Source organism: Anopheles ziemanni, chromosome 2 (assembly GCF_943734765.1).
Source record: "Anopheles ziemanni chromosome 2, idAnoZiCoDA_A2_x.2, whole genome shotgun sequence".
Lineage (NCBI taxonomy): Eukaryota > Metazoa > Arthropoda > Insecta > Diptera > Culicidae > Anopheles > Anopheles ziemanni.
In genome coordinates, this window is record NC_080705.1 from 60,459,995 (window position 1) to 60,485,969 (window position 25,975).

The following is a 25,975-nucleotide window of genomic DNA, read 5'->3' on the forward strand; positions in this document are numbered from 1 at the left end:
ATCTTAATTGAGTTGCTTGCGATGGCGCCCCAACCTGTGGGCTCAAATACGAAAGCGAGTACGGTTGGCGTATTAGAGAATTTGCACGCGCAGCGAATGGCTGCTTCCAATGGTAAACACGTGAGTTTGAGGGTATCACCACTTGACACATGGAGACGCCTGGTGCTCCATCGGAATACGGAATGGTTGCATTCTGATCTTTTTTCCTTCCTTACAAAAGTATTATGTATTTTTTTACACAAAATTCATATGCATAGAAAACTATGCTTAGTACTTTTAAAGCAGTTTGCTTTTTTTATTCTAATTTTGGTAAAGCGTGATGGAGGCGCCTGGTGGTTTGTTCATTTGCAAATAATCGCTAAGTAACAGATTGTGAACCGATCTTCTTAGTAATAAAGAATTTTTGCAATTATTTAATCAAAAACTTGAGTGAAGTGTGTATGAAAGTGTTACACAGTGTGTGTTTTACTTAACATTACGATTTATTTTTTATATCCTTCCAGATTCACCCAAAAAGTTGTGCAGCATGTGTAAAAAAATGGATCTCATCGAATACCTGGTCCCGGTGACTTTCATACCAAGAAAACTGACCAAGTAGAAATGTGATTATGTGGTAGTGTGTGACATACCTGTACCCTCGCGCGTAATGGTAGTGCTAAGTAGTCGCCCGCATGTATTAGTGATACAAAGTGATTCCGGTTTCCAATGTTAGTGAGCAACAGGGTGAAAATAAACCTGTCGAAAATAAAATTACTACCATCTTCAACCGCGTAGCAGCGTGGGCATTGTTCACCAGTGAACGGTATTTTTCCCAGTCAATCTGTCCTCCTGGCTCAAAAACGGTTGTTAGAGAAAAACAAAAATCCTTCTACATTATTGCGTGGCGAGCGTGTCCGCTGTGAACCCGTGGGACGAGCGTGTACATAAATCTTTCATCTGGCATAACCTATCCGGCAGAAGCTTCTGACAAGTGAAACAGATCGGCAAAGGGTCGAAGGGCTGTCAAGGCGGAAAATAACAGACAGAACTTTCGAAAAACACGAAGGCGTGTGTAAAGTACGCATTGTGTGCGCTCACTGGTATCGATAGAATTTGAAGCAACGCCACACATAAACAACATCGGTTCGTGTGCTCACTGAAGGATAAAAGTGGCAGCCATACGGAAGAAAAGAAGGAACCATAAGAGGTTCTCCGTAAGGCTCAACCAACCTGTTTGTTCTGTCGTGAAAAGGGAATTTACCGAGTAGGAATAGCGGTAAAGAACTGTGCCCTGGCACCAGGATGAGTTTCTTCAGCTCGCTTCAGCAGTACGTGACGAGTGGGGTCGCTGGGCTTGGGCTGAACCCCCGCAGGTTCTCCCTGTCACGGCAAGAGTCCGCCGAAGGATCGTCGGGGCCCTCCGGTGGCCATTCGTCTTCCTCATCCTCGGTTACCTCGCCGTACAGCATGGGTGGAGGCAGTGGTGCTCCTATGGGAGGCATGGGCAGCATGGGACACAGTCCCGGCCTAAGCCCCGGTGGTCCCGGAAGCAGTGGCCAAGGAATGGGCGGACTCGGCACGGCAAACGCAGGCACAAGCGGGGGCGGCGCTGGTGGACAGGGAGGCGCGAGCGTCACGGGCGGAGCATCGACAGGCGCAGGAGGATCTCACGGTAAGTGGGTGTGAAGACCATGAAGTCACAGTTCTTATTTTCTTTGCTCCCACCCAGGGTTGGTAGCTTAGCGAAAGATCACGAACATAGTATCTCACATTAACCCATACCGTGCTCGTGCTCGAGCACAAGAACAAGTTCCGCGGGGCAAAACAGGCTGTGAGACGTAGGAAGGGCACTGGTGGTCGTTTCACCTAGATCTCATCAGAAGTGTTCTTGGCAAACGTCGCCAAGAGTTTGCCGCGTCCTTTTCGCTGCCACGAATGCAGCCACCGTAGAGTATGGTATGTCAGAAGCACGTTCGCGTGTTGTGTACTTTTGTGTCGAGATTAGAAATGATGGGTCTCTAGACGTTTGAATGCATCGCAAGTATTTGTTTCATTCTTTCTGCGCCACTTCTCCAGTTTCCAATGTGCAATAACAGTAAGCCACTCTACCATACGAAGTTCACGTTTGCAGCAGCATTTTTTTTTGTTAAACAATTTTTGGGAATATCTGGAAATTGCTTCTATATTTTTATTGGATCGTACAAATTTTACCAATTGTTATGAGAATTACAATAAGCATATACAAAAACCACTTTCATAGTCAGTCAAAACTGTTAAGATTTGAAACCTCATAAACATTCCAAATTTTCTTTAGAGAAATATCAATATGTCAGGTCAGGGCAAACCAATTTTCCCACTGAACTTCATCAGAACGCCACCAGGCTGCACACCATTTCCAACTGACTAGCTCAAATGTTATCACAAATAACGAGGAAAGATGTGATCGAACCCGTTAAAAAACTCTCTACAAATGTATTATGTATCATACTCAATTACAACCAAATATACGGTTTCTACTACTAATACTACTCAGGTCAGGACATTACTTAACGTTTAAACACTCATCAAACCTGCGCAGATTGAGTAAACTCAAAAAATGATATTTTAAAGTTTGATTCTTAGTTGACTCTTACCAGTCAAAAAAATATCAAATCATGATAGTGAGTCTCAGTTTAAACCAAAGTCAATTAACAGACAGGTCGCAGCATACCATGTAACGAGCCGTAAACCGTGGGAAAATTTTTGAAAGTTGGTTAAAATTTTGTTTACCTCTCACGAACAGCGAAGAAAGTGGGATAAAACTGCAAATTTGGTATGTTTCATCAAAAGAAAAAAGAGTTGAGGCGTTCGAAATATGTTCTGGAGGAAGACTGGGTATAAGGCAGACCAACACACTTAATTTCGTCAATCACAGCGAGCAAAAGGATCTATATCACATGATTTCACACAGAAGAGCAGTTTCTATCCGCAAGATCATGGATACTGTGATCTACCCATAACCTATTTCGCGAAGATTTTGGCGGAGATCTCCCACAAGTATGCTGGAAATTTTTGTAAACACTTTTTTAACCAACTGTCACAACAATTGCGGAGCAAAAAACAGCTTTGACCCGACCTGTCTGTTGATTGTCTTTGGGGTAAACCATTTTGCATTGGATTGTCAACAATTTAATGCGCTGAAGACAGCTTGTCCGTTTTGAAAAGTCTGCAATTATGTATTTAAAATTTATATTTACATTATGTATTTAAAAATAACAACATACGTTGAGGAATCTATACGTAAAAAACCGTCGTCATCCAATGAAAAGCCTGTTAAAATTACTGTTTAAATGAAATGTTCGAACAACACGTTACTTTTTTATTGCAACAAAAATAACTGTATCATTAATCGTCATTGTGTTTAGCACATAATACTTTGATTTCAAATGAACAAAAAAGACTCACTTGAAGCAATGGAATCAGCTTGTTATAACGATATAAAATTCGTAACAAATAAAAAATAAATAAATTATTAAATATTAACAGGAATGGACTGAATGAATAAACCGTTTTCAAATTAAAAATCTTATCAAAGAATTAAAACGCTCTAATGTGTAATAAATATTTTGCTTAGAAGAAAGAGAAGCCAGTATTTTTAACGTTTGTAGACCTTTCCCGAATGATACACAATCAAGAACAAACACAGGCAAAACATAAAAAAACATTGAGACACACTTGAATGTCGACCACCTTCCCGACGAGCTCGCCCAGTAGAGAAGAAATAAGAAAAATCAACCGATAAAACTCAAACATCACATCTTTCAACCATAATGTGCCTGGGCAAAACCATCGTCCATCGTTACATTCAATGGCACTTGCTTAACGCGAGATGATTGAAACGTGGCCAGGGAAAAAGGCAACGGTCCACTCCACGGCTTCAAACCAAACCAAAATAAAAGGCCAGCAATAGTTCACAAAGTTTTCCACCCACCGCCACCTATATTTATTGCCGTCTGGTCCTTAATTTCCGCTCCCACACGCCTCGATCTGGCTCAAAAGTGAAAAAGTTCCCGTTCATCACGTTACCCCTCGGGCGTCGGGCTCACCGGAGTGGGGAATTGGGTGAGTGAAAAGTAGAAAAAAAAAGTTCAATGCAACGTTCTCTTGTGAAGTGGCAGGGCCACTCACTCTTCACCATATGATGAAGTGGGTGAAAAATGGAGATGGATTAGAGCCGGGATAATGGAAAGGATGGTCGGAGGGCGGCGCTCCGCCGGGTGACATAAAACGGCTGGGGGACTTTTGAATATTTCAAAATAGCTCCCAAACAACCCTGCCGAGGATGAAAGCGAGCACATTCATAAAACATACCTGTATGCCGGAAGGGCCGGCTTGCATGTGGAGCTCATGAGCACGGTTCGTGTCTGGCATAGCTGATTGCTTGGCGACCAAATGCCCTTCAGCAGCAGTTAGGCCGCCGAAAGAAAAATCCCATCCAATCTCACCGGAGCCTCTGCTCCGTACCTTTCTTTAATCGGGTTTCGTCGGGAAAAGTTTTGTCACTTGCGAAAAGAATTATTAATCACCAATAAACCAGCCCGACCAGTCTCGGCCCAAGATCAAAGTTGTCCGGATGCTCCGAGGTGGTTTTTGGTATTCCTTTTCCTTCCCCGTCGGTCGCTATGTTACGGGTTACGTTAAGAAGCGGTCAGTGGATTTCCCTCTTGCTCCCCAAGGAATATCAAAATTGAATTTCTGTCCAATTCGTACGACCGACGTCTGACATGGGATGGATCGATCTGGTGAAGATTGGGTCGCAAAAATGACCTTCCATATATTTGTCATTTCTTTTCGTGTTTCACGTCGCTAAGTAATCCTTCAAGAGACGATTAATAATGGATTTGATCTTCGATACCGTACACTATTTGTCGGGATACCTTTTCAGTTGATCCAAGCGCTGTAATAAATTAACTTTCGTTCATCGCCCACCAACCGGATGGTGGCCTCTAATAGCTGCCCTAGAGTGAAAGTAAAAGCAATACTACAGGGTAAATATTTTCCCGACAGTAACTCACGGAACATATTTTCCGTCCACTTCGTCCCCGATAATCGGGGACCGTGTCCAAACATTTTTGTGTATGTGTGTTTGTATTGTATGTGTGTGTGTGTCCAGGGTACCATTGATAAACCATTCGATCCGACTGCCCAATGCCCGGAAAATCGGATTGGAATGCGCGATAGCCCATCTTAAACGTTTCGATTTCCATTCGACCATGACCACCATGACTTCGAGCTGGTGGGGGGCATGGAAAAGCCTGAATTTTCCCGACCAACGGGCAAATAGGCGCTATGCGAACACAAGAATGGCATGCCGAAAGCGATGCTTGTTCGGTCGAGTGAAACATAAATCAACTGAAACAACGGCCGGAATCTGTTCCCTCCTCAGCGGCGAGTGATTGTTGGTTCCTTGTGCGGGTCGGCAGTTGGGGGGGGGGGTGAGTTCAAGATTGCGAACATTTCAGACGAATGCTGTAAATCTCACCAGGAGATGGGTTGCTGGATCCAGCAGGTAGCCTTGGCCGCTCATCACTGAATTGTTGCTATCATTTTGCCAAGTATTGATTGGGCGAAATCTTCTGATTCTGGTATTTTTGGAATAATTCCTTTCTGGTTTTACCTGTATCAACAGTCCTTTACTAAGCCGCATTCGAAGTTCAAATGGTTAGGGGTCACTTGCCAAAACTCTTAAAGCCGACGTACAACATTAATCCTCAATTCGGTACTCAGGGGAAACATTACAACACATCTCTGTAACGCATCGTTCGGGGCCATATTTAACACGATTGTCTTTAAGTGGTGATCTTTGTGAGTGTAAGCAATGTGGCAAACTATACTCTGGGCATTTTTCCTCCCTATGCCACGCTTTCTACATGAAGGTTTGCTTTAAGAAGAAAAGAAAACCCTGTCCAGCACTGCTTTGATCGAATTGGGAAAAGGTCTTTAGCTGGTAATGACAAGCTTTTACCCACGACCTAGCAACGCTCATAACATAACTATGAAAGTGTTCGTTTTGATAGCGGGTGCTTGGTGTACTTATGGTGCCCGCAGTGTACGTAGCATAAGTCTTGCAAATACCGTGCTGGTGAAAGAAAGTACCAGCGAGGGTAGTGGAAGTCTAATACCTTAATGCTATTATCATTGCTAAACGATCACGTTCACGGTTTTTACGAATCGCTAGAATCGATGAGCGGAGCATAAGCAAACTGTTGCTACACGGTACGCAAGACCGGCCAACGAAATGTGAAGTGCAAGGAAAAAGAAAAATTATACGCCGTTCCGAAACACTTTTCCAGCGATCCTTCTGCCACCAGGGCAAGGTGAGCTAACCACTCTTGATCAGATTCCAGGCTTGTATCGCTACACCCTTCGTAATGAGCCTTCCTGGGCGTTTACATGGAACTATAATTTATAAACTTCCATTCACCATCCCATTCACTATGGGAAACATGCGGAACTAATTCTACTGTTCTCTCGTTTCCGGTTCTTCTTCCTGCCTGCCTGTCACACGAACGCTTTCGCTGAACCAAGAAGCGTGACCAATTGAAGAACGGAAAGCAAGCTATTGCCTGCTGTTGCAAAGTTTGCCGTCGATTAGGGCTTTCTTCTTTTCGCTTTCTGGAGATACTTTTTGCCGCATGGTTTCCTTTCGTATCTTTCTAGCAAACCGAACTCACAAACGCTCGGTTCAAGGCTAACACCATGTCTTGGTCACGTCTAGGTGCGGTTTCTACAAAATGGCGCCAAATGGTAAAATGGCGGACGAAAATGTTGTCCTACGGATTGCTACTGGAAAGTCTGCTACCTTTGTATCGTATAGTATAAACATATAAACATTCTTATAGTGAGTCGTGGATTCATACTTTTTTATTGCTTCAGTTTATTAGTTTTGAGCAAAAATTAACTTAAATTAATGTAATTAGACAAGAAAATATTTGTTTTCAATTACTTAAAATTCTCCCGACGATCCAAAGTTACACAACGAACCAAACTTGGATGCTTGCCGAAAGACTGCAAAGGCAAACTTAATTAAAGCAGAAATTTACCATTTTACGTAACGAACATTAAATTGGCTTTCACTTAGGAAGGTGCCAATTGTCGCCAAATTGAGTCACTATTGCGTGTTCCCAGCGATGTGACGATGTTCCATTTAATTTTGTTTCGTAAAACCGAAAACTAACTAACTTTTCTTCCGATCCTACACAACCATAACCAAAACCTACCATGAGTCCTTCGTGACACTACTACTACTTTAATATAACTATCCTGACTGAGGCGGCAGGGAATATGGATTTCTCAAAAACACAACTAAACTGAGTTAATTAAATATTTGGAAGCGTTCCAACGTTTTTAAATTGAGTCACCCGAACGAAATTCGTTTCGTAGTTGAATTGAGCAATTAAAAAGATAGAAATAAATCATTTAATTGTGTAGCAAATGAGGATAAATTTCCTATGCATAAAAAAGTGTTTGTTGTTAATCAAACCAAATACTTCTTTTTCCGTTTATGTTTCATCGTTACTGAGGCAATTTGTTTACCGAAGTCCCTTAAGCATCAGCCGAATAAATGCCTAATCGTCAACATGAAAAATTGCTATTAAATCCACATGAATAAATACCACCTTGATGGAAAACAAAATCACCCCCCGAAGCAAAATGAGCAATCAAACAAGAAGAGGAAAAAATGACACCTAATAGCCGAGTCAAAGTTTTGCAGACACCTTAATATTGGGTTCGTTTCTATTTTTCTTCATACTGTCGTGTTCAACCCAAAGCGACCCCAAAAGGGCAGTACTGGGAGACAGCAAAATAAACTGCTGCAGGACTTGCGCCTTTCGGCGAGCTTGTTTTCCACTTGTTGGATGGCTTCGGTGGATGGTTTGTAGGATGGTGATTTTTAAGAATTGCCTGTTAATTTTCGCCACAGCCATTTTCCACCACGACAGGTACGCCGGCGGAAAAAAGGCTCGCTCAATGCCACCGTGATTACAACACCTCCGAGATCGTGATTGTATGTTTTCACTAAAGTAGTATTATGGCCAGCATTTTCGTTACGGGTTTGGTTTTTTGCTCAACCTCCACGGGTTCTGCCGCGCGGAACTGTAATCAAACAATTTGACCAAACACTGTCCGCACACGCAACACGAGCTCTAATGGAACAAATTTTATACCCTCGAAAATGCTTTAATCACTACCTGGGTCCAGTGCGTGCTATGTTTTGCGGGGTGTATGTTTGTGTATGTGTGTGTGTAGTAGTGTGTATAAAGCTGTAGATGGGATGAATAAATTATGCAGCACGTCAGTAGCGTGGCTCTCACGCGACTCGTCGACGTTCGCTGCGAGCTGACTGGCACCGAGGCGATTGTGTCGAAAATAGAGCCAAAAGCCCTGATGGCCATTGAGCGGTATTTGACGGCCCATGTGTATTTGTGGGTGTATTTTCCTACCCTTTCCTCCTCATCCGCATCACCAATTTTCTCCAAAAGAAAAACAGAACAGATGGACACCGCAATCGGTTCAGCTGGCCATTTACGCATGAGAAACGACGGCCGGGAAAGTCGTCGATGGCAGCGTGTTGAGGCAGGCGGATGAATGACACCGTCGAGACTAATTAGGATTCCATGTCGAGCACAAAAAGATATGCCGAGGCCGCAACAAGTGACAACTCGGAAACCATTTAGCGAGTTCATGTTCACTAGACCGTTAGGACCGGATTTGGGCCTTGTTGACGCGAACATACCGGCACTCTAAATAACGTCCAGTGCATAAGCAAAACTCGCACGAGCTCATTGAAACACACATAAAACTAAGCGGTTATCTCTCCACATATGGTTAAATATATTTTAGAATTATATTGTATAATTCACTAGTTTGGCACGCACAAAATAAAGGCATGAGTATTTAGCTACTTGTAAGGAAAACCAAGCCAGTCATAGCTAAATATAACATAAAAATACCATTTAACACGTTGACTGCCATGGCTATCAAGCTGTCATTAGTTGTAAACAGTTTTTGTCCCGTAAATAAACGAAATTGCAACATTTATAGTAAAATGCAAAAATTATAGTAATAATTAATATCAATTCTTTGGGAAGCTGGTTATTAAATCGTTGGTTTAATAAATGTTAAAAAAGAAGTTTATTTAAAATGACTGTACTGAAATAGTGTGCTAAAAACGCTTGGAATTCAACGTGTTAAAGGAATAATCACGATTCCATACAAACATTTCGTGTTCAAGGGTACGTCCGCTTCAAACAAAGCTTTTATGTTTTCCATTCACCAGTGATCCATTAGCCCGACAGGATGTGCCATAAATGGGTGTGCATTTTGTGAGGATAAACCCATCTTTATGAAGAAAAGTTATTCGGGCAAATATTAGCTTATCTCTCGCGTAAATGCACCATAACACTGTCATGCTTTGCTTCGACCATAATCGTTGTAATTTAAGGCGGGCTGAAGCCAAAAGAAAAGGAAGTCGATCAATCCATGTAATCGGCGATTAACGTTCGATGCAAAACGATGGCCTAGAGCACGACATGTCGATCCACTTCCTTCCGCACTTTCGGCCCAGGATGCTTTCCGTTTGATTTTAAATCTCGACTTTTCGTATTAGATTTGCCTGATCGATGTTTGTTAGATATTTTTTCCTAGGTTAAGATAAGATAAGGTTTGCGATATGGAGAATCCCGATAAAATAATCAAAACATGAACTTAAAAAAATGGAGGGCTAGAAGATAGAGGTCTGGATTTATTTTTAGATAGGGGATAGGATTGACTGAAAATATGAAATGAAATATGTAAAGCTCACAGAAAAGGCTATACAACTAGGTTCAACAGCATTTTTAGACAAACGATTGATTCGGCTCATCCGGAACTATCAAACGAAATTATTTAATCATTTTCATTCGTTTACTGAAAACCAAATGGATGTAGCATTTACGTCATTGAATTCAAAGTTTTCCTCAATACGAACTTCAGACAGGCAAACAATCTCCACTCGTTATGAACACAAGGTGAACAAAGCATAACTCAACCGGCTCCAAATATCTAAGGAGCGCAAAATACGATATTTACCTGCTAGAATCTTCAACAAGAGGAAAGGCAGAGAACAGCGAGCAAACACTGTCACCAACGACCGAAACTGAGCACGTGACACAACAAAAAAAATGTTGCCAAGAGCTGAAAAATATCTTTAAGAAAGACAATATGTCTTCCTACCTTTTTATCGCCGTTGGACAGCGCTGTCAAGCGTTGCTGTAGTTTTATCATTTTGCAAACTAGACCAGCACTCCCACACGGCGCCAACGTGGTAGAATAGAAACGAAAATTTCATTCCTCTTTGGGGTTGGGAAAACTTTTGGCCCCTCATCGTTTCTAAGCGCACCGAGGCGATGAGATAGCTTCCCGGCGGACAACAATGTGGCTTCGTTTTGCCATCCTGTCCGGTGCGCGGCCGCAGGGCGAAGCTTTCAACTTAATTCCTACAAGATGAGCGTCAGCTTCGTCCCGAAGAGCTACAAAAAAAAAATCTTTGAAAGATGATGATGCTGATGTGCTGAAACGGTGCAAGTATAAACTTACAGAGCGTGAATATTTTTTCTAGCCTTTCAAGCATTTGAGAGAAAAATGTGTAGAATTCTCGGGAGTAATTTGATGTTTTGTTGTCGCTGAGCCAAAAGTGAACAGAACGGTACGAAATAAGAAAACATAGGAACTTCTCATTAAAATGCTAATTGTTTCGTTTTCTTGCTATGTAGAAACATTCCAATTAAGCTTAGATTTTAGTTTTGTAATGCAATTAGTCAATTTTACGCTAAATTTTTTTTTTCTCAATTTTTTTATATCGATGGCAGAAATTATTGTGATCTGAGTTGCTACAAACTTCTATACGGTGAGACTTAAATTAGTTTTGCTCCATTTTATTTACAAAATTTACGCAAGAAAACTTTCATGGGTCCGTTTATTCTGTAAAGCAGCCAATTATTTTCCTATTTATTACTATCGTACTTTAGTGGGCTCGAAGCGACAGGTTTTCCACATGCGCAGTTCACTGGATGCCAATTGATGACCTATTTAAAAACTAATTAAACTAACAAAATAAATACCAAATATTCATGGCAACTGACATGCCACTCTTTATGGTGCGGTTGGGCTGGTTGATTGAATAATTGGAGTATGTAAATGAATCATCTTCAAAGCCAAACCAAACTCAACACCAACCCGCATGACACATGACAAAATGTTTCGACAAAAGTTTAGCCCCTGACAAGGAGGATCTCGTGCAGTGCGGAACTCACCCCCTTTTTTATTATGGCATCACATCACGAAGCCATAGAACCTCAAAAAGTTCTTATTGTTACCGAAAATGCGAGGATGTAATTCAATCTTCCGTTTACTGCTGAAACATTTCAGAAACACCCGATATGCATCCTTTACCCCATAGGCATTGTTGAACCCGTGGGCGTTGGAAACCAGAAGTATTTTGTTTGTCGGTAAGGCGAAGTTTTGAAAGTCATGAAATTGCATTTCCAAATTGCTTAGAGCTAGGTAATAGATGCACCATAACCGAGCACAAGCTTGGGCAAGTACATTTGCTAGCCGAAATGACTTTGAACGCGAAAAAAGAAACTGCCGATATTCCCTCAACAGACTCAATGAGAAGTGAAAAGCTTTATAAAAAATGCAACGCTGTGAGAAAGTTCAGAGTACAATTACTTCTTGTTGATGGTCTTTGAACTGAAACAGCAGCCCAACACTTGTAGACTCGAAGGTCCTTTTTCTACGATTGCCATGTGCATTCGAAACCAACTGCACTGAAATGCAGAGCAAAGGAATGAAGTTATAAACAAGGTGTTTTAAGACTTCTTTTCCTTCCGAAACAAAGTGCATCATGAGTAGGAAAGAGAAACGCTGATACTAACGAGAACACAATCGTACCGACACACAGCGCCTTGCATGTCAACTCCATCAAAGCGCCGAAGAACAGTCTGGCTGGCTGCACGTGAAGCTGCAAGCCCGATTGCACAATCATTTATGCATCCATGCTCGGGCCAGTCTGTTGCAGGGCCAGCTAGGAGCCGTTGCCCGGATTCCCTTCTACCGCGCCGGAATTTTCACCGCACACCAAAGGGCGGTGACACTAATGGAAAGCAGCTTCAACCATCACGGGTTTCCCTGTTGCAGGATGTTACTCTCTAGCTCTCTCTCTCTCATTCTCGCTCCCGGAATTATTTTCGCATTGCATTGCATGACCGCACATCCCTATGCTTGCCAAGCGGATGTGCATATTAGTGTAGCAACATAATTCAATGATTGCATTAGACTACAATAGCACAAGAACGTGCCCGGTCCGTTCCATCTGGATAGTGCAATTGAGTGGGCTGCCGGAGGAGCTGTTCAGCCTGCCAGTGTCCCGTTGGCAAATCTGTTGGCATCGGTGTGAGTTTGTGTGTGTAAGGAATGCCTCGAGGGCCCTTTAGAGCCTCATCGAAAGCATTCTACGAGTTTGTGGGCACTCTTGCGAGCAACCACTTGATTGAATCTACACACTCACACGTTGGTGTTGCAATGGCAAACCACTTTGAAATTGCACCCATGATTTATTTTCCCGAATGGAGATTTTATTTGAAGATCTAAAAACACACACACTTTAATGCTTGTTCCTTGAAGACTGATGAAAACGCCTCAGGTTATTAATGTTGTCCTTTGATGTTTTCTTTACCCTTTTCTCGTCTACGTAGGATATGGGAAGGTTGCCACCCCGTCGACCCTGGCCGCACCCGGAACTCCACCGATCAGACGGCAGTCATCAGGCCGTGGACTGGACGCGCTAGTACCGCCACCACGCCAGGGTTCGTTCCGCGGTCGCAGCTCACCGATCAATCCCAACCCGCCGGACAAGCCGTCCTTTTCCGTCTGGAAGCGACGACCGTCGTGGCCCGAGGTGGAAATTAAATCCTCATCTGGGTAAGTGCTCGCTTTGTAACGCATCTCTGTGTAATGGTTTCGGAAAAGAAAATATTGTCTTTCCTACATGTTTCCATCTTCAGAATTTGTAATTTAGAGACAGAAACATAGCTTTTGGGCCTTCTTAAGTTTACTTCCATTCCCTGAGGGACCATTTTTAGCAGCCTATTCACGTTAGAAATATCACATCCATCGGGTGCCAAACCATTCCGTAAACGTCATTGTAAAAAATTGTTGTAATCAGTAAAATCAATCGATGATTTATTTTTTCACAAAACATAGGCCCTACCGCTACTGTACCAGCTAAGCGTAATTTATTACGGTCACTTATTGTTTCATACCTCCACTTAAGCGAAAGCGGTGCCACGTTCCGTTAAGTGGCTTAATTTGGTGCCCCCGCATGGACGGTGGATTAAATTATAGCTGTAGCATATTGGATGAGATTACATCGGTAAACATAAATCAACCATTGTTTCACATTGACTGTGAGTTCTCCTCAAGGTGTTGTTTGAAATATGCTTGAATATTGTTGTTTTGAAGGTTGTTCTCGTAAAAACCCACCCTTACCATCCAAACAATTACAGTTTACCTTATTTACTACCGACAAATATCGAAACTATGTATGCAAATAATTTTGAACGGTAGGTTTTGTGAAAAATATGTATACAATTACCTTAAATGTTCGCTATGGTGGTGGAATACATTTTAATCAATCAAGAATATCGTTTAAGAATATCAAGAAAACTTTCATTTGTACATGACATAATAAAAACTTCCATTTGTACCTGTACAATCGTATCATATTCCAACAAAAGCCTTGATAACCTACAGCAAAGCATCGTTGAAGTAATGAAAAGAACCAAAACACGGTTTTAATTTAACGTTTGCCCAGGCTTATTTTAGCTCAATTATTTAAAACCACTACCGACCGCTGACCAACAAAGTACAATGGCGGATATTAATAACGTCGGTTCGGGTCGGGTCGGGTTCGGTAGGGGCTAAAAGATGATGGCTTTATAAACCTACGCTAACCGTTAAACATGACGCTTAGTGGGAGCACTTAATTGTATTTGGGACTGCACCGTCATTTCCTGTCACTGTTGTCCTCTGGGCGGTACGATGTGAAACTTTTTGCAGTCGACAAAACAATAACGTTGAACAAATTTCTTTAATCTCCCTCCGTTGATGAAGCAACCTCTGTTCGCTCGGCGCTGAATAGAGCCGGCGACGCCATGCAATTCTATTTTGAACTTTTCCATTTTCCATGGGTCTTTTGTCCGATTTTGTTTGTACAATAACGTGGTGTTATTTAAGACACGTTGGAAAATTTCACCGCAACCGATGGGGTTCGAATGCATCGGGTTCCATAATTAGTATTCCCAAAACCACACCAAAGGGACCGGTTTCATCAAAATAACCTCGGTTATGGGTAGCTTGCGTGTGGGATAATTTAATAATAAATGACCTGACCACACATTTCTTAGAAAGGGACACCAAAACCCGGATGCTTCCGGTAATGCTGAAACATAACACAACACTGCTCGAACTTCCTGAACCTCGCTAAAGAAACCATTAAGGTTGAGTTATCTGCCGAATATTTCCGGACTCGGCGTAACAACATTGTTTTTTTTTGTAAAATCACCAAAATTTAGCTTACCATAAAACAAAACGTTACGCTTCTTCTTCTGTATGCGCTGCGGTTGCACCGTCCATTAAATTTCCGGCCATCAACCTTCGGGCTTATTAAAACCGACCACCATGGCCGAGAGCGGATATTTGCAACGGACGAAAATTGTTCCAGAGCGTCCCACATCGTACCGGATGTTATTGCAATCCCGTCGTCACTGTCAGCAACGCTCGGGAAAACAATGGGGATAAGCTTTCCGTGCACAGTCTCGTCCTCCCACTAGCGTTACCCCGGGTTGTTGCTTGGTTTGTTGGTATGATTTTAAACTTGCTAGGCTTTCATATTTCTGCAGCTAAGCAAACGTGCTCAGTTTCTCGCAAGTCTCGTTTATGGGTGGTAGCAATAAGGATCGTAAATTTTTTATTAGTCCTTCGAGACTGTTATTTTATAATTGTTCCCAAGTAATGGTACAGCACGAGCGGCAACATAGTTAGCCTGGGAACGGAGAAAACTCCTAATGGTAGGTAATATTGCCTTTCCCTAGTTTTCGCTCCTTCTAAAAGCACCGTTTCTACCTACCTTCCCCAAACAACAACTATTCGGATCGTCGGGAAAGTCGGTGGGAAACGCGTTCAGCTCACCGGCAACGAACGGGCCAAACCATAACAAAGCACTAACGCGGTGGTTGCCACGGGAATAATGCCTTCCCATGCACACTTTCGCATGTCCATCGGCACTAGTATGTGTGTGGTTGTGTGTGTGTGTGCAAGGAAACGAGGCAAAATTGCGCTTCGAATAGTTGCCGGATGTTGCGCTCACCTCCTACCCCGAATGACCCCAATGTTCAACCCGGAACCACTGAGTTCTGTTCCGTTTCGATTCATTTCGTTCCAGTCCATTGTTGGCACTGCTAAATGGGGTGTACTAGCGGGAGGGATGAGAGGCATCACAAATCCTAACCAAGGCTAATGGAACCAATGGACGAAAGGAGGAGGAGCAGGAGCTGGAGGACGGATGAACGAGGTCGATTGGGTCGATAGGAAATAAAAGAGATATTATTTCGCTTTCCTTAGCGATATGTATCCGTTTTTTCATATTTTCCTTTTGTGATATTGTTCGCCGTGACCTACCTTCAACATGGAAGTCGATCATCCAACAATGCAGCCAGAAAGTTTTCCCGCACAAGCTATGAGGCTCCCGGTTACAAAATATATTTCCCTGCTAAGGATTCTCCAGGGATCCCTAAGAGGCGGCTAGAGATAATCGGTTTTAGCACAACCCACCGATTTGCAGTAACTAGACTGTTCTTTGTTCAAAGACTCCTTTTCCTTTAACCCTTCTCGTTCGACATAATAACGAAGTATTACATAAGCGGGTATAGCTTCAGGAGAGCTGACAGACTTTATTTTTAAATATGTTTGTTAGAGACAAAGATATGCAGTTGGATGTTGGGTAATACAGAAAGTTTTTGCATTCCTTCCTTTTTTAATCTCATTCAAGAGTTAGTATAAACAGAGTGTTCCAAGCTACGGGATGCGTACGCGCGAAAAAAAATCTTGTCGGTTCTGCAAATACTGAGTGGTGGACTCACATCCCTAAATAAATAATTAACCACAAACAAATGCTTTTCGAACGTACAAAAACCAAAATCAAACAACGGTAAAAGAGTTCATTTTACACACCCGCGCACATTCACGTTTAAGTGCGACGTTGATGCCGTTGATGATCTGTTTCAAACGACCGGTAAATGTTAATTATTTGCACGACTACATATGGCAAAAACCTCCACATCTAACCAATGGTGGTTGAAGGGTAAATGAAAAGATCAAACTTAGCATGGTGAGGGGTTATTTGAATTTCAACATTTCTTTTTCATCTTCATTTTTATTATACATGTCAGATTTTTGCAGTCCCTTTCCGAACAAGTATAACAATTTGTACGAACTGAGAAATTTCCAAATAATTTGAAAATAATTGTTCATTGTCGATAAGTGCAAAATACAGCATTAATATTTTGTTTGGTGACTCATTCTATACTGTAATGTCTTACGATGTCATTTAATTGTTCGTGATTCACAGTTCATAAGTCAACCTCAAATTTTCCAACAGACCATTTAAACTCACAATACATGTTGGGTGGAGTGTAATGAAAAACCAGCATAAAATACTCTTCAAACACATAAAGGCCCCCCTATTTGTGCAAATTCCACTGAAATGAACCCAACGCGTCATTACGTTCCTCGCTCTGGTGGCATTTTGCAGCATGCCGTATCGAAAAACAAGCCATCCTTTCCGCATACCGATAACTGAGGCAAAACTTCTGGGGAAAACAAACAAAAACTATGCACCCAAATGCCAATGCAACACCGCAAAAAGTTTGGCCTCGCAGCGACGGGTAACAACATTCACGAAAAAACCACAAACTACACGAGCGCCATCCGAGGGGGGACCACCACGTGCCTTTGATGCCTCCATTATGCCCCCACCTTTCCGCTACAGCCTTCCCCCGCGCACCAATATACCGCCGTTTCGCGCGGAACTTTTGCAACATTTGAAACCAATGTCAATCCTTCCAACCGCGCCTTCTCCATGCGCTTGCGAGAAGAAACGTTCCGATGTGTTTCTGACCCGACCCTGCCTTCCATGCCAAAGGAATGTGCGGAGATAACATGTTCTCTGACTTGTTGGCAAATGAACAAATAAACATCCGCCCGCCCGACACCCCGCGCGCCAGTGCCAATGCTAAGTGCATCCATTCCAGCGAAATGGAAGAAGTTTTTCTTACCAGTCAAATAGTAAACTGCCATCCATCAACCGGTGTAATCCTTACTCGGGTAACGCAAGTCGACGGGTGTATGGGACGAGCGACACATTAGCGTCGTAAAACAGCACAGTGCACGTCAAATTTCGTCGCTGCTCTATCAGGTTGTAATCGAAGGGAGAGCAATGATTGGTTAAATGCTATCATAGCTAAGTTATTGCTCCATACAAAGTTGATTATCTCACTCAAAGCTCATTTCTTTGACTGAGTTCATTCACGTGTTTGAAAGGTGCTAAATTACGTAAATTTAACAAAAGAAACGCGAAAATCTTTTTAAATTTTGAAAGCCTCTGTAGGATTTCGAATCAATTATTTTAGGTTCTACATGTTTTCAAAGAGATGTTATGATTTGATTGCGAACGTTAAAAAACATTTATATGCTGTTTTTCAACAATATTTGCATACCTAACACCTTGTTGACGGGTCACAGAGATGCCTGGGCTTAAAATTCTGTGTAAAACATTTCATGTGAAACGGAAAATTCACACTTTCGAGGACGAACTTTTTCGAACCAACGCAAGACTCTGGAAAAAGATTTGTAATGTCGTTCGAACATTTTCATGTTTGGGCTTCCATTGAGAACATGTATAATAAAAATATAAGCGAAAACAATAATAAAAGAAAACATAGCGAAAATTTAATCACTATTTAGATAGAAAAGATGCACACCAAACCAAAAAGAAGTCGAACATGCATAATTCCCTTATTAGTAGGGTAAATTGTAGAGTTATGTAAATCTGATTCAGATTCATGGATCTGAATGAATCTCTGCCTTATAATGGATTCATGAATCTTTCATAGAGTGATTCATGAATCCCAAAGACACACCAACTGATGAAAAGTCACCAGCCAAAAATGGGTTGAGGGACCCTGTTTTTTTTTGGTCGCATTGTCCACGCCTATGAAAGAATCGAGGAGATTCGTGACAGATCCATGAAAGATTCATGAAGATTCATTGAGGTTTCGAAAGATTCATTAAGCGTTGAAAACTCTAATCCGCAAAAATTCATGAATACATCTGAATGAAACTTAGGAAAAAGATTCATAAGAATGAATCTCGCCAAAAGATTCATTATGCACAACACTAGTAAATTGCCATTCAAACGCGGCGTAACAGCAAAGACCCAACATTGGTTGACAGCCTCGGGTTTGTATTTGTTGAAAATTTAGTTAAATAATCTAACTTTACTGCATACATTTAATTTCTTGAGTAAAGTAATAGAATTAATGTTTTTCACTTAAGGGCAGATTATTATGTTAGTTTCCGGTATTATGAAAAGGGCATTTTCATTATTGCAATCGATGCTGTTATGTTAGCTACTGTTGCTGCATTAAAAGAACTGTGCAGCAAGCGAAACTCAAGTATGCTCTCCTCCGTCGCCGTACCCGTTGCATGCCTTGTGCCACATCCAATGTCGTTTCGAAAGGATTATCGGTTTACTCTGAGGCACATAAAAAAAAGGTTCACTAATGTGCAAACAGTAAATCGAACCCAATGGACCACAACATATGTTGCGTTGTGTACTTCGATGGCGGGGCAGGACATGACATTTACTGCAAAACCATTCATCAAACATTCCACACCCTCCGCTATCCGTCGGACAGTCTCGTTTCCGTACCTCAACGCACCCCCTCCCCCATCACTCACTACCACGCTTTCATCGATCCAGTCCGGTTTGTCGGATGGTTTTAAGTTCGCTTCGATGGCTCGCTGCTCGGTTTGGCTTTGGCACCAAGCCAAAACGCTTCCGGTGGGACCTGTTGCACGCCACCGCAGCGGAGCGCCGGTGGACGGAATGTTTGTGGCCACCTGTTGTTCGGCGCCTCGGTGCTCCTCGGGTTGTGCCGAAAGGATGTGTGCCCGCGTATTCATCCTAGAATATCATTAGCAGCCGTCGAGTCACGGATGAAACATTTCGCCCCGCGGCCCTGGCGCCATTTTAGTCGCGTAACAAATGCCGTTTTTCGTTTCGTCGAAGCCCTAACGAGTGACTTGCTGGCACGACTCAACGCTGGGCTTGTTTTACGACCCCCGGGGCATGTGCGTCATTCGCCTACACACTCCACTCGGCATCGACGTTTGCAGCCATCATCTGAACAGACGGACAATTAATTCCGGCGTCATCCATTATCTTGCAGGCGACATGTTGGCAACGATGTTTCCTTCACACCTTCCAGTTCCTTCCATTTTCTGGGCGAATTTATTCTCGTCCTCCGCAGACGCAACGGTTCGCTGCTCATGGCGGAAACAATCGTTGTTGACACGTTGTTGAGATTGGAACGTTAATGTTGCCTAATGCATGCTTGGAATTATTTTCGCTTATTCAAAAGGAACTTGAGGGCACGGGGAAACTATATTCAAAGAAATTGTACGACATACAATATGTAGTCATTCAGCACTAAGAGATGATGTCGACAGGAAAAATTGTGTTAATAAACACCTGGTAATTAATATCATAGCAATGAGAAATTAATGTTGGTGCTAAAATCAACTGATTTTTACTAAAACTTTCACCTTTTTCTCATCAGTCTTCAGACATTTTTTTTTACATCACATAACAAAAATTAATATTTCTTAGTTTGCTGCTTACAGCATGAGGCTAATATAAAAACTAGCGACAGTATCAAATGGTATCTGTAATACTCATAACCATCAATACAAAACAACGATCTAGTCAGTTTCTCTGATATGACTGTTGTCCACTTTATGCGCCATTTTAGACTTACTAAACGTATCTGATCACGTGCTCGCAATGTGGCACTGTAAAACTAATCTACAATCTTTTCTACTTTTTTCTCTCAAACTTTTTTCATCTCGAATCTCTTTTTTCCATTCGCTTCCCTGTGCTGAATTTTCCTCTTAACCGTATGTTTTGGCATGTTTATTCTATAAACTTGTTCTCGCGCTATCCCACCTCTTTTTTGTATCCGATCGGACAAACACGATCAAACTACATCTTGGTGATTTTTAATTTGAAATGAACAAACGACCATCCTTCCCCCAAAAATGCTTCCCTTCCTCGAACAAACATACACACCACACGTACCGTGTGGAACAATTATGCCAACAATTTACTACGCGGTTCACCACCACACAACGTCCACCCGACCCCTTCATCGAACACGGGGAACGCATTAACCGCAACCACAATCAATATCACGAAACTCACGCGAAACGATCCAACCGCGTATCGCCAGATATCCGTCGCGGGCCCCTATGATAATGGTGCAACCGGTGGCCGAGGAATGTTTCGCCTCGAACGGCCCAAACGAACATGGAGTGACGGAAATAGTCTATCGGTTCGACAAAATGAAACCACCGTACAATAGTGTCGTGAGTGCCAATAACAATAGGTAACGAAAAAATCCAAAACACTTACAAATTATTTCGTTTGCAACCGCTACCACTTACTCGTACTTTTACTTGTGCTGCTGTTTATATACTACATGTACTAATAATCAACTGTCAAACTATACTTACTGTGTCCATTGTACTCATATTTCTGTTTCCAAGCACCATTCACCAAGAACACGCACACCTTCAGACTTCCGTTGTTCCTTGCTGGTTGTTCGACGTTACGCTGATGTATTTGTTGGTCTAATTTGTTCATCGGTGGAGAGTATTGTTTTGTCGTGTGGATCCAACGAGTTGTCATTCGATTTCCCCCATCTGTTTCCACTTTTATCATGCAACACTCTTCTATCAACTGTTCTATCTTTCCTTACCACTTCTCTACATCTGTTTTATCGATGTTTTAATGATGGGTGTACATAGTACAAACAAATTAAATGTTCTTCTAAAATTCATGACAACCTCATTGTATGTAAACGTCGAATTGTTTTGTGCCCAATAATTTATTTCATATACATAAGACGTATTGTATAGGGAATTGACTTACACTAAAAAATAAAGAGAGTTTCTTAAGGTTCCGCAATTCTTAAGTAAAGCAATATAAAGGCTTTTCTATGTCATTATGGGATATATGACCATTTGAGGCTCACAGACGCTATGCCTTTAGTTTTCAGGAGTTAATTTTTGGTGCAATTGGAAAAGTTATTCAATTTTAAGATCATTTCTTGCGATGCAAACCTTCATCAGATGGTTTGTTAACAATGAACACAAGCAGATTTTTTATGAGTTCAACATGAACTTTAGTTTTTAATCATACACGCGATGTATCATAATATTTTACATTCTGTATTTCGTTAAGATGGTTTACTCTTCCGCGACACAGCAAAGGGAAGGTCATTCCTTAACATTCAAACTAATGAGCGACTCTGCAATGTGCTCCGGAGAAAGTCTTAGTAATGTGCCGTATAATTGTAGACTCGAAAGATAACAATGGAAACAAGCTAATAGAGCACCACCCAACATTTGCGGCCATAGTTATCTGCTGAAAAGCCATAACTGCCATCGGAGGATACGGCTTTTGTAGCCGAGACAAAATAACAGTCCGTACATGCTCTTCGCGAGCGTGAACGTCGAGTTTCACTTTCTATGCAAATCTCTATTTAATGCTCGTTTAAGAGAAGACACCCAGGAACGGCCGAGAGTGGCCCGAGCAGGCCATGGAAACCACCAGCGTAGCAATAAGTGCTCATGAATAGCAAAAAGCGCAGAAAATGGACCACGGCTAAAACGTGGCCAGAATAACGTATCATGCCTGTTCTGCCGGCAACAACGAGGCCACAGATTAATCCTCGGGGGACGGGCGTTCCTTCTTGTTTCCTGCGCTGTCCACAATGACCTCTCGAGTCAAGCATTGTTTCTACGTGGCCTGAGACTAAGGTTCTAATCAAGATCAGGTACGAGCTAGATAGCGTAGACGCAAGCAATGTAGAGTGTAATCAACAGATCTTATTGCGATGTCTAGACTTTTCACTGCTACCCAAGATGATCACGTTGAGATGTGTTGACAGTCGCTAGTGGCAATTTCAATTAAGTATATTTATTTTATTTAACTTTAGCTTTCAAACTGATAAAAGACACTTGAATCGTCGAAGCCCATTTGCGTTGTCTTATGTTTTATTGTTTTGAATTTACTAACCAAAGTTTCTCTTGGAGCTGTAGGGAAAACTCTTTTGCTATGTTTTTCCATCCTGACCCAAGAAAATGTTACTTTAAACCACCTGGCTACCGTAACTTTGCTGCATCCTCTTCCAAGAGTTCATGATAATTTATTACAAAGTTTTCGGTTAGATTTAATCTTATTTTCGCTATGAACCTAAAAACCTTTGCCGTCATTACCATCTGTATACTTGGCTGTGGCTTGACGCTTATGATGAAGGGTCTATTAAAAATACCAGTAAGAGACGCAAGACCGACAATAAAAAATGCGAAAAACAGAAACGCCTTCTGTTAGCTACATTTTCATAATGAATGCAGTCAAAAAATTTCCCGATTACAAATCATGTCTGACCTCGACTAGCTTACAGAAGATAAAGGACTATCAAAATAAAATGTTTGTTATTTCTTGTTTTCCAAATAACATGCATTATATTACGTGACATTGAGCGACATAGCAGCACGGAACTTCAATGAAATTTCTAAGAAATTGCTGATTTTATAAGTCTAAATCACATATGATGGAAACTAAATCAAATATGTTTGAACAAATAAAATTGATAAATTTATACTCATTACACTCTCGTAATTACAAACAACTTTTTATACTCATATTTAAAGAACGAACTCTTTCCGCAGGCAGGCACTGTGGTACATAACGTTTATGTTTTGAAATTCCCTACGAACCAAACACAACATGCATGAAAAACACACACATAAAAAAGCATAAAAAATTCCATCGACTATTTTCTAACATACCAGTAAGGTTATCGATAAAATTCCAACCAAAACTCAACCCATGCCGAATTTATGCACCAAATTTGATGTTATCGCCTGATGGCTTGATTTATTTTTTATTAAGTTTATGTGTGCGTGTACAATGGCCAACCGAATTTTGTCCTTGCCGTTTATGTACGTTCGATCAGCGAACCAATCGATAAATTGCTCATCCAACGCCGACATCAGGTACAACTGTTTCTAACACGATTTCCCTCGTATTCTCTTCCATTTATCCGCCCTTAACAGCGTGCAGGAGAATGATGGTTCCTACTTTGAAAGCTTCACTGCCCTGTCGTGGAAAAACGAGAACCGCCGAATGTCGGCGGTTCGGGCCGTAGAAACGAGGGCGGAAATACTGCCGGAGAACGACACCGACCGGCTGCTGGAGGATGACATCGAGCGGTCCGAGCAGAAGGAACACCTCTACTTGGATGTGCTGTACGCGATCGCCAACACCGTCGGGGCTCCGGCCCCTGGTGGGCAGGTACGTCTTCTGAATGTTTTCCCTAAAAGGAACCCAACCCTCGCCCCGGATGGCCCCGAGCAAAAGCCAGAAGTTGTTACATTTTTAATTTTTCTTAATAAACGCACTTTGTTGTTGTTTATTTTTTTTCGTTTCCATTTTTCTTCGTGGTTTCAACATTGTTAATCCCAACCATATCTTTCTGGAATACCCGGTCCCTTCTCACTCAAGCAATTCGTGTACTCTTGCTTCATTTTAGCTCACGGCAGCGCTCTTGCAAAATGTAAAACACGTTCCCATTTCCCTTCCAACAAAACTCCCTCCTTTTTTTAACCTGACTTCTCCTACCCCACGTGGTTTTCATGTAGTTCAACGAATTTTTCGTTACTCTTACCAGCGTGTTCCATTCCCTTTGTACGGTTGTACCGTTCATCTTGTCCAAGATATTTTCACCATGCCCATGGTTATATCAGTATGCGGCCTCCCTTCACAGTAACCCCATCCTACGATCTGTCACGACCAAAAAAAAACCCGTACTCTTTGAATATTCATTCCTGTCACTTTATCTTATCTGACAAAATTCTATCTTGCATGCATTAAAGTTGCCTCCCAAGTGTTGTGCTGCAAAAAGCAGCTTTACAATCGTAAAAAATCCCTAGGTTCCGCCCGTTCCCTTATGACCGACAATGTCAACAGCAAAGAGGTCACAATACGGGTGTTTCGAATGTGTTACTACAATTTTCCCGCAAAAAAATTACTTTTAACTAGGTGTTTTAATGCATTTCACGCATTTTTCCCAGTTGTTGGAGCACCCATTTTTATTTCACTAAAAATAATTGGTGGGTTAGCATAATCATATGGTTAATGATATAAAAACTCTTGTCTTTTATACTATACTATTTATTACTATAATTTCTAATTTCATTGTCTAATTTGAAATATGCAATTTTTATTTCCGTACGGGAATCAACTTCATTATCCTTATGAAACATGGAATCAATCTTCTGTTAATGTCGTATTACAGTGTTTACTTATTTGAAGTAGCCTGTATTTTTCTATGATTTATTGTCTACTTCTTCTGTGTTTATTTTGATAATCAAAAAACCCTTTTTCCTCTAGCTTTTCTTTTTAAAATTATTTTTTCCATCCACCCACTTCTAACATAACTTACTATTTCTCTTCTCTCAACTTTCTCTTCTATCTCTTCTAACTCTCTATCCAATGTGGTCTCTTTCTGCACGCAATGTTCTGCCCTCGCACCACTACACTACGACTTTCGTTTGAAAAAATAAACTACCCGTGGTGTGGAAAACTGCGCACCTGGCGTGGTGCATTCACGGCCAAAAATTCGACCTAACCAATTCGGAACACTAACCTTTCGATCTCCAATGATGAATGTTATATCTGCACGAATAATGTAACTTAACCCGATCGAAACGATTTAAAGAGACTGAAAGTAAATATTGCCATTAAATTATGTAACTCCGCTAGGCGATGCGAATGTTTTCCATCGTCGTATAAAAAAGCTTCCGTTAAAATAGCTAGATAATAGTGCGTTTCAGTAGTGGGTTTTGCTTCGCATCTATCTGACACATTGCAAGTTACACACAGTCATATGTTAGCATACTTATGGTTTTATTTTGGATTTTTTACGAAGTTTTCTCTTTTTTTGGAGCAGTATTTGTTTTGCTTAACTCAAACAAAGCATGTGTAAAATTTCATTGAAGTTTGACCAAAACTCGTTTTTAGATAATTTCGTCTCAAATGCTCCTATAGAAAAGTTAACTAACAGAACAGCTATAATTAATTAGTAGAAGGTTGAATAAAAACTAATTTTGTGCATGAAACACCACCAGGCCTGATTTGGCAAAAAAAAGACCAATGGACCAACGACAACCATAAAATGAGCTTCCAATTGAGCAGCGAAAATCCAATTTTTGAACTTGCTATCCGACTTGGCGCAACATCGCGAAGGATCGATGGAAAAAGCTGGTCAAAATGAGAGCAAAAGAAACCAACCCATTATTTCCTCGCCATCTGACGTTGACGGTGCAGTTGGCTTGTCGAAAGGAAACAAGAACGGTGATATTGTGCCAGCATAGCGACACGTGTCTCTCGACAGTTCGCTGCTGCGAGTTGGTAAAAATACATCATTTCATGAGCAACCAATCTCATTTGGCCGAAATGGGAAGGCTTCCATCAGAGCGTCAGCGCCGATTGTGTTGCAACAATGACAGC

At 41.6% G+C, this 25,975-nt stretch overlaps 1 protein-coding gene across 1 annotated transcript in view; it reads left to right on the plus strand.

Moving 5' to 3' along the window:
• Nucleotides 1-1,281: 1,281 nt before the first annotated feature.
• LOC131281349 (BAI1-associated protein 3) overlaps nucleotides 1,282-25,975 on the plus strand; it is a 49,660-nt gene continuing 24,966 nt past the window's right edge. The window contains exons 1-3 of the mRNA XM_058310676.1: nucleotides 1,282-1,651; nucleotides 12,756-12,981; nucleotides 23,521-23,758. Of these exons, the coding sequence (XP_058166659.1) occupies nucleotides 1,282-1,651; nucleotides 12,756-12,981; nucleotides 23,521-23,758 (834 nt within the window). The remainder of the gene's footprint in view (nucleotides 1,652-12,755; nucleotides 12,982-23,520; nucleotides 23,759-25,975) is intronic.